The sequence below is a fragment of the Cricetulus griseus genome, chromosome 8 (genome assembly GCF_003668045.3).
Source record: "Cricetulus griseus strain 17A/GY chromosome 8, alternate assembly CriGri-PICRH-1.0, whole genome shotgun sequence".
Classification (NCBI taxonomy): domain Eukaryota; kingdom Metazoa; phylum Chordata; class Mammalia; order Rodentia; family Cricetidae; genus Cricetulus; species Cricetulus griseus.
Window position 1 is genome coordinate 58,505,129 of NC_048601.1, and position 17,675 is coordinate 58,522,803.

The following is a 17,675-nucleotide window of genomic DNA, read 5'->3' on the forward strand; positions in this document are numbered from 1 at the left end:
GAGGACCAGGAATTCAAAAGCATCCTTGAATACACAGAGTTTGACGATAGCCCAGAATATACTCCGGCTGCTGTGGAGCTGGAGACCAGAGAGTAAGGGCGGAGGCTGCAGGTGAGGTGTGAAGCTGGCAGGTGAAATAAAGAAGATGGACTCACACTGTCAGACTTCACGCATGTTTTAAAGCAAAGACCACAGAACCCGCTGACAGATTAATGTGGAGATGGAGACAGAAAAAAAAATCAAAGATGGCCTTCAAATTTTGGAGCAGTACCTTGAAAGTGGTGTCATTTATCCAGAGGGGACACTGAGGGAGGATGGCCATATCTGACACGATGGGTGTGAGGTTTAGAAGTTCTACTCTCAAAACGTTTTCTATTAGGCATCATGCTAAACACCCATGAGCAGTGGTCCACAGGGCAAGTCTAGAGGTTAGCCTAAAATACACATTTATGGCCCAATAGCACTGGATGGGGTTTGTTGAAATACCCTAGGGAGAAGTGAAGCCTGAGGGCAGCAGCACTGGGACCAGTGTGGGTCTCTCAGCCCTGAATACATCCAGCCCAGCAGAGACTGACAGGCCATCTAGCGTGATGATGATGATGATGATGAGAGGAGTCACCCTGGAGATGTAGGAAACCCCACAATAGGGGATGGAGGAAGTGCTAAATTGGGAAGGAACAAGGAGGAGTCTCCACACCCTAAGTTCAGAGATAATGGACCAGGTGGGCACATGGGGTTTAGAATCTAGGCCTCCAGACCTATGAAACAAAACAGTTTTGTTTTTTTTTTTTTTTTTTTTTTTTTTTTTGGTTTTTCAAGACAAGGTTTCTCTGTGCAGCTTTGGAACCTATACTGGCACTCGCTCTGGAGACCAGGCTGGCCTCGAACTCACAGAGATCTGCCTGCCTCTGCCTCCGGAGTGCTGGGATTAAAGGCGTGCACCACCAACGCCCGGTGAAACAAAACATTTCTGTTATTTTTTTTTTTTAAATGTCACCTGGGTTGTGGCACTAGCTACAGCAGCCATGGAAACGTGATACATGCACCTGATTTATTTTACCTTCTATTAGTAATTTCTGTGAAAATTTTAAGTTGGCCTAACTTAGCCTGTGAGCTCATCGTGAAACTCTGTGTGTGTGTGTGTGTGTGTGTGTGTGTGTGTGTGTGTGTGTGCACCTATGTACTCACGTGCTAAAAATGCAGCCCAGGGTCTCACATATGGTAGCTCACACCCTCAGCTTCCTGAGTTAATGTTTCCTGAGGTTCTTTGGAATTCTAGTATTGAAAGGTTTTGGATGGTTCTCAAACACCAAGTTCAAGTTTGAACTGCATTGCTGATGACACTGTTATAAGATGAAAATTAATGTCTAACAAGAGGAATCAATAGAGAAGTGGGCCAGAGTGGTTCCATTTACATATTAACATCACAAACAACTTTTTCTTATTCTAGGGGAAAGGTCAGGAGCTTTTTTTCTCTTGTCAGTCTTAAGAGTGTCTGTATTGATTAAATACTAGGTCACAATGCACAATTATCTTTTCAAGGAAGATAGGGAGGGGTGGTGTCCATCCACACCAGGAAAGCTTGTGTTAGCAAAGGAAACATCACTGTCCTGATATTTTTGTCAACTTGACACAAGATAGAGTCATCAGAAAGGAGGAAACCTCATTGAGAGAATGCCTCCATGAGATCTGGTTTTAAGGCATTTTCTTAATTAATGATCATCGTGGGAGGGCCCAGACCATTATGGGAGCTGCCATCCCCAGGCTGGTGGTTCTGGGTTCTATAAGAAAACATGATGAGCCATGAGAAGCAAGCTAGTAAGCAGCACCCTCCGTGACCTCTGCAGCAGCTCCTGCCTCCAGGTTCCTGCCCTACTTGAGTAAGGCCTTCACTGATTTCGATAATGAACTGCTATATGGAACTGTGAGTGAAATAAACCCCTTTCCTCATCAAGTTGTCTTGGTCATGGTGTTTCACCACAGCAATAGGGACCTTAACTAAGACAATCACATAGGAAAGAATGACAAATGAACACTACAAACAGGGGCCACGCTGCAAAGGAGGAAATGTTATTGTGATTACAGGAATTGGGAAGACGTGAGATGAGAAGGATCAGAAGATAAGAGGATGAACTCGGCTGAGCACTGAAGGACAGCAGCTTCATCCACACAGGCACACTGGAGAGAACCAGTGCTCAGAGGGAGGGGTCACATTCTGACTTAGTCGTCTACCAACTCAGAAACCTCTCTGAGTGTCGAGAGCAGATGGACCAGCATAAGGCAGCCCAAAGGCTCAGCTTCCACATCCATGCTAACTTCACCCAACTCCCAAAGGGACCCAAGCTCAGGCTTGTGCCAAAGACCAGATCACTAAGTCCCAAGAAATCTGACCGCAGCTGTGAGCAGGGGGCAGATGGCAAGCGGGGACTGCCAATAAGCATCTCTCCAGGCCTGGCTCAAGATGCTCAGCAAGGCATTGTCACCTACCCCATGATCCCCAGAGTTGGATCCCTGAGACCCATGTAAAGACAAGAGAGAACTAACTCCACAAAAATGTCTTCTAATCTCCACACAAATGGCATGTGCTCCCTGCCCCAAAATACAAAGGAAACATCCCTTTGGTCAGCCTAAGATGACAGAACTGTCCCAAGTGATCCATCCCCTGCTGGGAGTAGAAAATGGCTTTCCTCTGAATTGGCCTAGTTGTTCTAAAATAAACAGTTGTATTTCAGAGAAAAAAAAAACATCACTTTTTTCTATTTTCTCTGGATGTTAAACATGTGAGGGAGTCTGAGAATTGATTTTCAGGGTCAAGTAACCACTTTGTAATAAATCTAAATGACATTAAAAAGAAAGAAGGGAAGAAAGAAAGAGAGAGAGAGAGAAAGAAGGAAAGAAAGAAAGAAAGGAAGGAAGAAAAGAAGAAGAAAGAGCCAGGCTAAGTGGCATATGCCTTTAATTCTATCACCGGAGAGGCAGAGGCAGGCAGATCTCTGTGAATTCGAGATCAGCCTGGTCTACAGAGTGAGTTCCAGATCAGCCAGGGCTATGTAGAGGGACCCTACAGAGAAAGAGACAGAGACAGACATACACACAGAGAGACAGAGAGAAACTGCCTACCTGCCTTGTATCTTTCCTGCCCACTGCTGAACAAACAGACCTTTGTTTAAACCACTGGTCCCTAAGTACACATCCTGTGCCTGCCTGTGGCTGGCACCAGGTGGAGTGAGGCACTTACCATGGCTATAGGTCAGGTTGAGAATTCAGTCACCCCAGCAGAAGCTCCTGTGAAAAAAAAAGCAGAAGAGAAATTACAGTGACCACGGATGTGGAATTAATGGTTAGTTAAGGCATTGTGTTTGCATGAAACTGAGCCAAGAGGAAATGATAAATGAATTCAACAAAAGGTCACCTGTGGAAGAGCCAGAGCTCTGAGACCAGGCTAACCATTAAAGAGATTTGAGCAGTTGAGTTTATTATGCCATCAGCAGCTTCCTAATTGCTCTTGTGTTTGGAGGTGTGCACTACACCTGTGCTGCTGTTTTGTTGGGGTGAAGTGCTGTAACTGATCCTCAGCACAGACAGAGATTCCAAATTGTACACTACTGCAGGTCAGAACAGAGTCGAGAAGGGACAAGCTGTCTGAACCAGGAAACTAGAGCACTCAAGACTGACCAGGATGTGTGCACATGTGCCTGCATGTGTGTGAATATATGTGTGTGTGCCTGTATCATGTGTGTATCTGCATCTGTGTACATGCATGAGTCTGTATGTATGTCTGCATACATATTTGTAAATGTCTGTGTGTCTTGACAGCCCACCCAGCATCAGACTCTGTCTGTTTCCCAGGTGCTGTTTTCACTGCACCATCTCAGAACTAGAAGGACTTTCCCACATCACATTTTCACATTTGTCTCAGTTTCCAGTGCCCCCTCCTTCATCAGGAAAGCGTGTGTGCAAAAGTTTCCTATGTGCTCCCGTTCTTTTGAGGGGTTCCCTTGTGAAGAATAGGCCTACTTCCCCCAGTTCCTCTGAGTCATGTGGGCATGACACCTCAACACTCAAAGAGTCATCCTGCAACAAATGATTGGGACATCTGGGAGCTTGGGGAAAATGCAGAACCAGCTGGGTATAACAGAACTCAGGAGGCTGAGGCAGGAGAATTGTGAGCTCAAGACCAGCCTGGCCAATGCAGTGAGACTGTCTCAAAACAACATGGCTGGAAATGTAGCTGAGTTGGTAGAATGCTCGTGTAGAATGCAGGAACCGCTGGGACAGAGCCCCGCATGGAGCCTACTCTTGCAACAGGCAGCTGAGTGTCAGCCAATCACAAGCAACAGCTGTCAGCCAATCACAAGCAACAGCTGTTCTGCCCATTTTCTGATAAGACAGATGAGAACTGTAGCCAATCAGGCTGTCTCTTACGCCTCACTTCCCTTTTCTGTACGTCACTCCCTTTCCCTTCTTCTGGTTTCAATTAAAACCTGCTGCTGCAGAATCGGTGTTCTGATCATTTTGATCCGGGCTCTGGCCCGGGTCCAGGATAATAAACAAAGCCCAATAAGATCTGCAGAGCTAGGTTCATTGCTATTTTGTCTTTAACATGGAGGCTGTTATGATCAGGATACCAGGAAGGAGCAGGCCTGGTAGTGTATCCCAGAAGCGCCTCTGAGGAAATGCCATCTGAGCTGAAGGAAGAGCTCAGGTTGGCCTTGAACGCCATCTATATAGTCGAAAATGACCTTGATTTTATCCTCCTGGCTCCACTTCCTGAGTGCTGGGATTACAGACCTATAACACCATGCCCCGGTTCATCTGGTGCTGAGGATTGAACCCAGGGCTCAGTGTATGCTGGGCAGGCATCCTGCCCACTGAGCTACAACCCCAGCTCAGCTGAATGAGGCTCTACTGACAGGCAGGGGCAGCCTCATCAAGTTCCAGGAGGTCTCTTCCAGGTGGAGGAAGAGTTGTGCAAAGACCCTGAGGCAGAAATGAGCTAGTGTGGCCAGTGATTCTATGGATCCTAATAAGACACCCATAAAAGGGAGGGGAGCATGGGAACTCCCTGTCCCTCTGCTACACCTGCCTTCTGGGTGAGATATGTCTTTTCTAAAGTGCTGGTGATTCATTCGGCAAATTTTGCCTGAGTTCTGCAAGCCACTCCAGCAATCAAACACATGGTAACTATGGGATCCCCTGGTTTATTGTCTGTGGGCCAGAAGCACTTCCTGGGCTTGAGAGTGGCACCTGAAGTGGGCAGTGTGGTGGGACAGAACCTTTAGCCCTTAATAGTATTGGAACAGCATTAAGGTGTAGGGTACCCATTTGCAGCCAACTGGTGTGGGAACCCACCACCCCCACATCCGGTGGCTGGTACTCGATTGGCAGGCAGAGTCCCTTAACTGTGGAGAATGGAAGGCCTCAAAACATTCTCAGAACCCAGGTCTCTCTGGCCTTCTCCTGCCGTCTGGTCTCTTCCCAATTTGACTTTGGAAACCAGGCTTCTAGAGCCCTTCTCAGTCCCCTTTGAGTAAGCTACAGGACCTACTCAAAGGTTGAGTTAACCTTTCCCTATATTTCTGTGTAGGAGTTGGCCATAGGGAAATTCTCTTATCTGTCTTGTTTGACAGTAAATCACAGGACTCTCATTGCAGGTGGCTCTTGCATGACACTCAGGAGAAAGGAATGCACAGTCCAAGAAGAATCCCACAGAGGTGTTGCTGACACCCTCACCCCCCCCACTCAGGTAACCACCATTGACTCGGCCTTCTGCTCAATAGTATTTCCACACATCCATCCATTCTCCATAGAACCTAAACATAAAGCCATAAGTTTCCCCAGGCCTAGTGTGGTGGCATACACCTTTAAATCTTAGCACTCAGGAGACAAAGGCAGGCAAATCTCAATGAGTTTGAGACCAACCTGGTCTACACAGCGAGTTCCAGGACAGCCAGGGCTACCCAGGACAGCCAGGGCTACCCTGTCTTTAAAAAACAAAACAAACAAACAAAAACAACTCAAACTTTTCCTTAGGTGGTCAGTGTCTTCAAAGACTTGAGTCTCATATAAAACCTTGATTAAATAAATGTATTAGCTTTATGTGTTAAACTTCTTGTTATTGGACTATTGGCCAGACCACACCTTTCTGTGCTATCTGGCACCAGATGTTAAGCATCAGGCCAGCCTGGGTTACGTAAGATCCTGTATCAAAACAACAACAACAACAAAATATACCCAAACAAACAAAAAACCAAAAACAAGAGACTTTTGCAAGACTGAGAAGACTGTCTTGTAAGCACAAAGGCTGAGCTCAATCCCCAGAGCCTATGCATGAAGAGTGCTCACTTGTGATCCCAGCACTAGGGTGGCAGAGACAGGCAGATACCTGTGTTCATTGGTAGGCTAGCCTAGTCTAAAGACCAATGAGAGACCCTGTCTAAAAAAGGGGGGGTGGTCAGTATCAGAGGAACAACAGAAGAGTTTGTCTTCTGGCTGCCACACGAACACACACACATTTAGACTAGGAAGCAGCTTGGTTGCAAACCTCAGAGCCACCCCTGGGGGAAGTTATGCTGGGATGGGATGAAGTGGGATGAAAACCCTGCTCTCTACAGACTTCACAAGCAGGAGGAAGTCAGGGCCAAGATCCTGCTGACCAAGGAGAGCAGTTTCATCCCGTCGGTGAGCAACCTCAGCTTTCTGAACCCTCACTGAAATGGGCACTAACGACAACAGTCTTGGGGCAATGCCTTTGGTTTTGAATGATTCAGAGAGAGGCACATGTTTGTGTTGATCGGAGACCCACAGCTTGCTGTGGAAATATCAAGCAGATATTCATGATCAGACAAGCAGATTTTCCTGAGGTAACACCACCAGTCTGGTGGACGGCAGCAAAGCCACCGTGAGGCCTGGTTACACCGAGAAAGTCGGACAGCCCCTCTCTCCATGTAAATGTCAGTAGAACATAGCAGACAAAGCAGCTGCTAGGTTGGGTATGCAAGCCACATGGGCTTTTAGCTTCATGATAACCTGGATAGTCACTCTCCACATATGTCTATCACCAAGTGGAGCCCCCACTTGGAATAGCGCATACATGTCTCTTTTTTAAAACACAGGATCTCTAGCCTAGGCTGCCCTTAACCTCCATATGTAGTTTGGAATGGCTTTGAACTCCTGATCCTCCTGCCTCCTTCTCTGACATGCTAGGGTTACAGGCCTACACTTCCATGGTTGGCTTATGAGCACTGGGTACTAAACCCAGAGCTTTGCATCTGCTAGTCAAGCCTTCTACCAACTGAACTACAATCCCAACTTGGGAAGCACATCTCTATTTATTTTAAAATAAAATGAATGAGTGATAGCAAGATGGCTCAGTGGGTGAGGGTGCTTGCTGTCAAGTCTGATGACCTGACTTTGATACCTGGGACACACATGGTAAAAGGAAAGAACACACTCCATAAGGCAGCTTCTGACCTCCACACTCACTCTGGGGCACATGTGTGCCCAAACACACACACACATCATATGGGCAAAACAAATAAATATGTAATTAAAAGATAAATAAGGTGAATAAAATAAATATGAATGAAGGCCAAACCTAAAGTCACAGCGCAGCCTCCTGCCACTGCCCTGTGCCACGCCACCCCAGGTATCCAGATGTGCATTCCTCCCAAAGGGTGATACTACCAGGAGTTCAATCCAGCTGCTATTGTTACCACTTAAGTTAGGAGCAGATGGCAAGCGAGGGGTCAGGGAAGAAGGATTCCTCCCAAAAGATGGGGGAGCCTGGACTAGGAGCTTTTCCATAGCTTCTTACTCCATAAGAAGTGGGAAATGCCGGAGCCATGCCTTCTGGGAATCTTAAGAGTCACTGCTCAAGGAGCCAGGAATAGTTTACTAAGATGGAAAACAGGGACAGAGTCTTAGGCAGACATTTTATGTGGAGCTGTGGACAGCATGCACACGTCAGGTCCATTTACTTAAGATAACTGCCGTGTTTCCTTACCAGCGCCAAATGTGTGTGTGTGTAGATAATAGAGTGTGGAAATTAGTGTCTTTGAGTCTCTCGGGACTGTGGATAATGTGAAACTACTCTACCAACCTGCTTTCAAGCAGTGTCAGGCTCCTAGCAGGGCTCTTGGCTCAGACTCTTGGCAAGGGGGAAGAAAAACAGCCAGAAAGTAAAGTGTGGTGCTTCACTGTCAGTTTAACAGGACCTAGAGTCACCGAGGGGACAAATCTCAGGACATGTCTATGAGGGGGGTACCAGACTGGAGTAAACAGGAGGGGAGGATGCATCCTAGTTGTGAGCAGCACATCCCATAGCCTGGGGTCCCAGGCTGAACAAAAAGGAGAAAGTGAGAGAAGCACCAGCATCCACCTCTCTCTGCTTCCTGACTGTGGACTCTGAGTGACCCGCTGCCTCATGCTCCAGCTGCCGTCCACTCCATGACAGGCTGCTCTCAAGTTCTGAGCCAGAGTTATCACATATCTTCCTAGTGGCACAAGATAATGCCATCTTCCCACCCCAGAGGGTCTGCCTCCTAAAACTTTACTACAATATCTCCTTGCCCAGTGGTTCCCTGTGGGTTGCATAGACTGCTCTCTCAGATTCCTGGATATCTTGGACCTTTCTTTCTTTTTGAGGGCCTGCCCAGAATTCCCTAAACTCAACTATGGAACCATATTTTTCAGTGGCTCAGAATTACGTTGGGGTTTTTAAAACTTTACTCTCACAAAGAGAGTAAAATAACGAGCAGCCAGGTCTCACCGTTTACTCTGGAAAAATGCAAACACATTTCGAGGGGCAGTCAAGTGACCCCAAAAGCATCAGGACTGTTCCAGATAAAAAGTGACAACTGGAGGTGACACATCTTTTTAGAACTGTGTAAAACCCCTAATGGATATACAGAGCCTTGTGTGGAGGGACTGCTACTTCCTAAGCATGTCCAAGTGTCACATGTATGAAGTGTTTGGGATAGAAAAGCTTTGAAGGTATAGTTTAAGGCAGATGTGGTGGTGCACACCTGTAATCCCAGCACTCAGGAGGCTGAGGCAGGAGATCTCTGAGACTAGTGTGGGGTACATATTGAGACCATGTCTTAAAAGAAAGAAAATAAACTGTTTTAGAGCAACTGAGAGAAAGCTGGGTGTTAAACATGAGACCTACACCAATAGCAGTCACAGAAGGGAAACTCAGCTGTCAGTGAGTCACCTGCTTCACTGAAGATCACATACATTCACAGAAATAATTCACGACAGAGTCAGAAGGAAACATTGGGTTGTCAAAAACACATCTCTCTTATTTCCCTGGTTGACATCCGGAAGGGTTGATGTGCACAACCCCACAAGCAGCCGGCTATCCTATGTCCCTTTCAATGCATAGTGTCACTGCCCTGAGCTGAATGCTGACTCAGGCACCACATTTTCATGTCCATTCTGCATATATGTGGAACAAGGACTTGCTATTAGAAAACTAATTCAGTGAGTTTAAAGCCAGCCTGGTCTACACAGTGAAACCCTGCCCCCCACCCCAAACAAAACAAAACGTCATAGCCTGAGGCTCCCTCCTCCTGGAACACAGGCAAAATAGATGTGTCTCTCCCACCCCTAGCATAAGACAGTAAAATCAGCAAACATCAAAATGCAGATATGCAAAGTCATCCCAGCAAGAACAGCCAGTCTGAGCAGGCCTGCTGGAAGGTGTCAGCAAATCTGAAGAGAAATTGCCGATCAACACACAAGATCCTCTCACAGTCTGCAGAGAGTCTCTATGACAGTCTTCCTGTCCCAAGGAACGGTGACCCACACCCCAGGACAGACGACCTGAGCCTTCTTCAGGAATGGACTCATCTGCTCCATGTTCTAACTCTGGCACATTCTCGATTCTCTTGGCAAGTCACATGCAAGTGACTCACCCACTCACTTGGCTGGAACACAGTTTCATTTTACAGCCCACAAGGACAGATTTAACTTCTGGTCTTCGGGGTTAGTGAAGGGTGTGAGCAGGCACCACCCGACTAGGAAGGTTTTCAAAACTGCCAATGACGTGGAAGGGCAACAGTGACTGTCTACTCTTTTTCTTGGAGGGTACATCTTTCATGAGACAAGTGTCATTGGAGTGATGGGTTTTGAGATGGGAACACAGGTATTTCCAACCCTTTGCTCAAAGACAGGATATATAAGTTATGTGAATATGAATTTAGAAACAAATCTGCATTGAATAAAATTGTCAGAAGGTCATTGTTCCTGGCTGAGTTCCAGCATTGGGTACCCACAGACTCAAATGGAGTCCCCCGTGCTAATGCCACTCAAGCAGTCCGAAACTCTAGCAGACAGGAAGACTGGCATGGGGAGACAGCTCAGTGGACAAAGAGTTTGCCATGAGAACCTGAGGACTGGACTTTAGACCCCCTGAACCCAAACCCACACAAAAGTCTTGTAGTCATGGCAGTCTGTCTATAATCCTAGCTCTCTGGAGGCAGAAGAGGGGAGTGGGGAGGGAAGGAGAGAGAGAGAGAGAGAGAAAGAGTTCTTCAATAAATAAAGTGGAGAGCAATTGAGTAAGACACATCAGGTCTCTGCACACAATGCTTTGTCTAAAACTTGTACAATCATTTGAAGCAGCATGAGAAACAGTATCAATCCATAATCTTCAACACACATATCACATACAGTTTACACTAACCTTAGCTAACAGATTGAGAAGCAATTATTTTATATATGATTTAAAACCTGCCTACCCCTTCTCTATTATTCTCACACTTTTATCAAAGTTTGGACTCTATTCTAACATCTCCATTGTCTAAACAGCAGTGGGAGGAGTTGGGAACATTGACCACACGGACTTCCACGTTCCCGGAACTAACACACCTGACTGCCTGGGGAATCTTCATCATCATCTTCATTTTCTAAGACAAAAACTGAGGCTTAGCAATGCTGTGTAACCATCTTAGGTCAACAGTAAGCCCATGACCCGTCTTGGATAAAACCCTCCCTTCATCCTGCTGTTTGGTTTGAGTTGTTAGTTCCCTTGGTGTTTTTTATTTGTTTGTAAGGAGTGGGAGAGGGTGTCTCATTTTGTACCTTAGGCTAGCACAGAATTCACTACGTAATTCAGACTGATTCTGAAACTCTCCTGCTTCAGTCTTCTAAGTTCTGGGGTTTCAGGCATGAGCAATTAAGCCCAGCCTCTGCTGTCCTGTTTGAAATATTTCAAATGGATTGGAACACCACAATAGTAAAAGCTGACTGAGCTAAGTTCTGTGTTGTATCAAGAAGCAAAATTTTAAAAATCTATATTTTACTAAAACACAAAGAGCCAACATGGCTTGGTTATCAGGGAAACTGATTGGGCCCTGCATGTTTTGCTCAAACTTTACCCTACTAAATGTCTTTCCTCTGTTTTGAGAAGCATAAGGTTCAAATAGGACACAGCAGGGGTTATTTAACAAACTTTATAAACGTAGCCAGTGACATGGATTCTTAGGCCTGCAGTCATCATCACAGTGCTTCCTATTCTTTCCTTCCGGGCCACCCCTTACTCAACAGCTCTCAGCAGTGCCTAAGGACTGGAGACCTTTAAAATTCTGATTGGCTGCATCATTTTGTTGGTGGTGGTTGTGAGATCTTAAAAAAAATTGTTCTAGCTGGGTGTGGTCCCAGCACTCAGGAGGCAGAGTCAGGCAGATTTCCCTGAGTTTGACTTTGTGGAATATTTAACTATTTAAAAATGTGTTATATTTGTTTATGCTGTGGAATATTACTTTAACTGTGTAAGGTGTGTTACTTTTTTTTTTTAATGCTGCATTTAATGATGTAAAGATGTGTGTTTAATTACATAAAGATGTGTTGCTGTTTCACCTTGCCTGCCTAAGGCACCTGCTTGGTCTAATAAAAAGCTGAATGCCTAATAGTTAGGCAGGAGAGTGATAGGTGGGCTGGGAGTCAGCGGGAATAAATAGGAGAGATCTAGGTTCTTGAAGAATGAGGAAGAAGAAGAGAGGGGGAGAAAGAGAAGTACACACGGGGGGGGGGCCGCGGGGGGCAGAAGCCAGGCAGTGAGAAGCAGTGAAAAAGGAAGAAAGGTAAAAAGCCCCGGAGCAAAACAGATGAAGAGAAACAGGTTCAGTTAAAAGATCTAGCCAGAAACAAGCCTAAGGTAGGAAAAGCATTCATAATTAATAAAAAGTCTCTGTGTCATGATTTGGGAGCTGGTTGGTGACCCAAAAGAAAAAACTTGGTCCAGTTCAATGCCAGCCTGGTCTATAGAGGGAGTTCCAGGACAGCCAGAGCTACACAGAGAAACTGTCTCAAAAAACAAGCAAACAAACAAGGAATTGCTCTACCTTTTAACTTGCAGAGAAAGCCAATTCACTCCCTCTCCAGCCAGTGGCAAGAGAAACACAAAGTGGACTTTCTGAGACAGACCAGAGTCTCACTGCGGTGTCCTGCATAACCCAGTCACTCTGTCAACATTAGTGGAATATGTGTGTTTGCCCTGTGCACACTTTCAATTCTACACCCTTTAGAATGGAGCACTATTGCTCATGCCTTGTCTGACCAAGGAATATCTATCAGTAAAGCAAAAATCCTGAAGGCCATTGAAAGTTATCTCACTACCCTTCTTGGTGAGGACTCTCCAACAGTCCCCAGTGTCACTGCCCAGCTTCCACCCTCAGGCCTAGAGGTGACAGCTTGATCCTCCACAGCAGCTTCCTTACTGCTGAGAGACTTGAGGCATCAGGAAAGCTGGGCTTACAGTCCACACCCTGTTCTCTGGAACAAGAGAGAGTTGCATTAAGTAACATATTTTATGGAGTCTATATTATTTGTCCCTCTGATCTAGAGAAGTGGGTGTTATCGTGTACACTGTAGACAAATCAAGCATGGGGTCCCAGGTCACTTGCATGGGAGTGATAGGTTCTTTATTCAGAGCTCATGCTTTCTGTGTCATACCCTGTCAAATACATGAGTGTGCACACATGCAAATGAAGTCTAAAGGCAGATGACAATTTTGAAAGTTTTCAAAATAATAATGGCATGAAAACTTTAAGTTGTATGGGCTGGAGAGATGGCTCAGCAGCTAAGAGCTTGTATTGTTCTTGCAGAGGACCCAAATTTGGTTCCCAGCACCCATGTTAGAAAGTTTACAACTGCCTGTAACTCCAGATCCAGGGGATCTGACACCTCTGACCTCCACAGGCATCTGCAATCATATGCACACACCCTACCCCCACCCCTGCAACATGCACATAGAATTAAAATTAAAAACAAATCTTAAAAAAAACCCCTACAATTTTAAATTTGATGTGTTTCTTGCCAAATCAGCTGCTTTCTTATTTTCCATCTTTAACAAACTGGATGCAAAAACTAAAACAACTAGAAAATACTCTTCCCAGATGGATTGGCTGAGACTGGAGCGTACTTAATCTGGCAGAGGGCTGGCTGCTAGTCAAAAGCAAAAGCTGGTGCCACGCAAATCCAGAAACACTTCTAACTGCCACACCCCTGTCTAGGCTCAGCCATCCAGCCTTTGGGATAACGCCCTTGGAGCTGACACATGGTCAGCAGCATGCCATCTCCAGCGAGGCCCCGGGATTCCAACAGGCACATTCTGTGCCCACCTCAGAACAGAACAGGGGCTGGCATCCTGAGAAGGCAAGTGGGGGAGGCTGTGGCTGAGCCAATCATAATATGCAAATACCGGACACAGTAGCCACACTCGTAGTCACAGGAGTACCCATAGTACTCAGGAGGCTGATGCAGGAGGAAAGTTTGAGGCAGCTGACTTACATAACAAGACCTTAGTACATCACACACACACACACACACACACACACACACACACACACACACAGTTACTGTTGGCTCCAGCAACTCACTGGGGAATGATGCCACTGGTTAGTCTGAATCCAGAGTCTGTCGGGGTTAGACATAGTGAGCCCACTGTTTTTTTTACCCTCAGTCTATAGTCTGAACCGTACTCAGCAGACACCAGCAGAAGAATGAGGAGCACCAGAAATAGCTCTTCTGGGTTTTCTAAGAACTGAAAGCTCTAGGGGCTTTCATGCAAAGCCACCATCGAGGCAGACAGAGTAATGATACAATTTTTCAAGCCCAGACAGTGGTTGCCTTATGTTATCATGGCAGTGCCTTCCAGGCTTAAAACACAATTCCTTTGTTGCCCGGTTAGAATTGGTTTTCCTTATTTTAGATCAAACTGCCAAGCACACCACAGCTCAGAAAGTTATGAGAGTATACAAAGGAGACAGGAATTCGGGGCTGGAGAGAGTGCTTAAGAGCACTTGCTCTTGCAGATGACCCAGGAGCCACATGGTGGTTACAACCATCTGTAACTCTAGTTCTAGGGGATCCAGCATCCTCTCCTGTTCTCTGTGGGCACTGCATCCATGTGCTCCCCTCCCTGGGGAGCAGAATGGTATGGGATAGGTAGGGTGTTAGTTGAGGGGGAGGAGAGGGAACTGGGATTGACATGTAAAACAATCTTGTTTCTAATTCAAATAAAAAAATTAAAAAAAAGAACTCACTACACAGACCAGGCTAGCCTCAGACTCACAGAGATCTACCTGCCTGAGTACTAAGACTAAAGGCATGTATCACCATGCCCAACTCAGATACCTGACTCTGGCATGATCTTTCCCCAAGAGACTAAAATCATTCCATCTTTCTTTACAAAATCCTGGAAACACAGGATAATAGAATAGTTTGAATCCAAGTGAGAGAGTGGGGTACAGGAGGTTTGAAGAAAAGGGAACCTTGTGCAATGGGGGTACAGACATCAGTTGGCTCAACAGTCATGGAAAGTGGCATAGAGGGTCCTTAAAAAATGTTAAAACTAGGGCTGCTAAGACCACTCTGCTGGTAAAGGCACTTGCTGCCAAGCCTCATGACCTGAGTTCAAGCCTTAGAATCCACATGGCGAGGGAGAAAATTGACATGCAGAGGTTGTCCTCTGACTTTTACATGCAGTGTGGTGTGTACCCTCTCCCCCCAAAAAACAAACAAAATTCAAGATCAGTCTGGTCTACAAAGTGAGTTCCAGGCAAGCCAGGGCTATACAGAGAAACCCTGTCTCAAAAAACCAAAGCAACAACAACAATAAAAAAGCAGAATAATATCGTGATGTAACCTCATTCTGGGTATTGACCCAAAAGATTGGAAATGAGTATGTTGAACAGAAGTCTGCACCACTCACTGGAGCTGAATACAGAATTAATCTAAGTGCCCATCTGCAGGTGAATGGACAAAGAAAGTGGTAAATACATACCAGGGTTGCTTTTTACCTTTAAAGACAATGAGGTCGTTGTGATGACAAATCAAAGAAAAGAGCATCGTGCTAAGTGAAATAAGCCAAGCACAAAAAGACAGACAGTGCATATGGACTCTAAACCAACAGAGCTCAAAACAAAGGGAGTGCATAGGGCCTGGTGGCTTGCACCTGTTGTCATCCCAGCATTCAGGAAGTGGCAGCAGGAGCGTGGAGGGTTTGAGGGAGGATAATGGTAGTTGCTAGAGCTAGGAGTCTGGGAATGGACCAGTGATGGCCCCCAAAGGTTCCAATACCTCCATGAAAGTAGAACAGGATTTTTCATTTATTGGAGTCACTATACAGTATGGCGAATGTGATAAATAACACCACATACTTCAAATTCACTGAGAATTAATCTTAAATATTCTCATCACAAAGAGAAGAAGTAGTGGGGTGATGGATATGCCTAGTGGCTTGATTTAATTATTTGCTATCCATCCATAAGCCACAGTATCACTTTGTGACCCAGGTATATACAATCATCATTTACCTATATACAATTTTAAAAGTTGCTTTTTGAAGCCAGGCATGGTGGCACGTGCCTATAATTCCAGTGCTACAGAGATAGAGGCAGGAGGATCAGAAGCTCAGGGGCGTCCTTAGCTGCATAGCAATGCCATCTTGGGCTACATGAGGCTCTGTCCAAAAAAAAAGTATCTTAAAAAGTACAGGAGGGTGACTGGAAAGATGGTTTAGTGGGCAAAGTATTTGTTGTCCAAGCATGAGAACCTGCGATCAGATCCCCAAGCACCAATGTTTAATAATAATAATATCAAGAAGAAGAAGAAGAAGAAGAAGAAGAAGAAGAAGAAGAAGAAGAAGAAGAAGAAGAAGAAGAAGAAGAAGAAGAAGAGGGCGTGGCGGTGAACCTGTTACTCCAGCTTGGAGGTGGGGTCGGTGGAGGCAAGAGGATCCCTGGGACTGACTGGTCAGAGAGCCTAGATAAATCAGTGAGGTCCAGGCTCAGTGAGACACACTGTTAATAAAAACAAGGTGGGGAGCAAAGAAAAGACACCCGCCTTCTATCTCTGGCCCCACACACTAATGCACACAGTGCAGCCCTTCTGTAAGCTAGCACGTGACCGTGACCAGGCTTCCAGATATTCTGCTGGGCTCCATTTGCCCCAAAGTGGGATATAGGTGTTCTATGGCCCTATCCTTCTGGCTGTAGAGGAAGCCACCAGGCCACTGCCATTTGCCCAGGAGGGAAGAGCATACTTTCCCCCAGATGAACAGGAAAGTAGCGTGTTTTCCCTCGACAGATTGAGGCGGAAAGCAGCAGAGAGCAGACTCGTTCTGAGGCCTCAGCTCTGCCAATGACCTCAGATCCAGCCAGCTGTGTGGGCAGCACCTCCGTCAGCCACACCCTCCCTGAGTCAGGGTGGGGTTCTGCTCCCAAATCTTTGCAGAATTCAAGCTGAGTCTGGCAGAAAGGCACAGAACAGAAGTGTCCAAACTTCCACTGTGGCTTTCTGAATCATGGAGGGAACTTTGCTATTTATGGTGAAGCCTCCCCCAGTTTTGTACTGAATCCTCTCCAAGGCACGACTAAGAAAAAGACTTCCTGACAAAACTGGAAAGAGTAGGACTGACCCGAGGCAGCTGTGTCAAGCTGAGAGGGAATGCAAGTAGCTTGCAGAGGATGGAAGTGGAGAATGTGGGGGAGAAGGGGGCGACACCATTGACTGACTGGCCTGACAGAGACAGAGAGAGGAACACAGAGAAAACCACATAGTGGCTGTGGTGGGGCATGCCCACCGTCTTAGCACTCAGGAGACTGTGGCAGGATTATAAGTTTGAGGACCACTTGGACTATTTTGCTTGTCGATCATTAAGTGTTTTTAACTGCTTTAACTGGTAGAAACTGAGGATTAGAGCAGGTTCCTTGCAAACAGCCCTCCCCTGCTGGAGAGTGGGTCAGCACACAGGCTGCCACTGGGCGCTCTGCTGACCTTGCACTGAGCTACTGGTAGCCATGAACCATGTGTGGCTACTGAGCAACTTATGCAGCTACAGCTACAGAGTAACTGTTTAAAGTCTGAATCATTCTGATTGAATTTACTCTTTAAATGCATTAATCCCCCCATATGCTTAAATTTACATTTTAAAATGCATTAACTTCCTGCTCTGGCAGGACTGAAATTTACCTTGGCCACTTGCACAAAGCACCTGACAGGCATGTCCTGTCTAGTATTACATGTAACTACTAATTGGTACCAACAGCTTTGTTCAATTTGAATATTATTCCCAGGCACTAAGCAATATTTTAATGCGTTTATTTGAATATGGTTCACAGACAGCACAAGGTAATCATTTGCAATTTGAATTTGCTAGTTATCTTAAA

General features: G+C 45.8%; 1 protein-coding gene across 2 annotated transcripts in view; it reads right to left on the bottom strand.

Annotated features, from left to right (window-relative positions):
• The window catches only part of Anxa4 (annexin A4), a 50,836-nt gene that overhangs the window by 25,812 nt on the left and 7,349 nt on the right, over positions 1-17,675 (bottom strand). For both annotated transcript variants that reach the window (XM_027428606.2, XM_027428608.1), the window contains exon 2: positions 3,239-3,285. In XM_027428606.2, coding sequence (XP_027284407.1) covers positions 3,239-3,241 — 3 coding nt within the window. In that variant the 5' untranslated portion in view covers positions 3,242-3,285. The remainder of the gene's footprint in view (positions 1-3,238; positions 3,286-17,675) is intronic.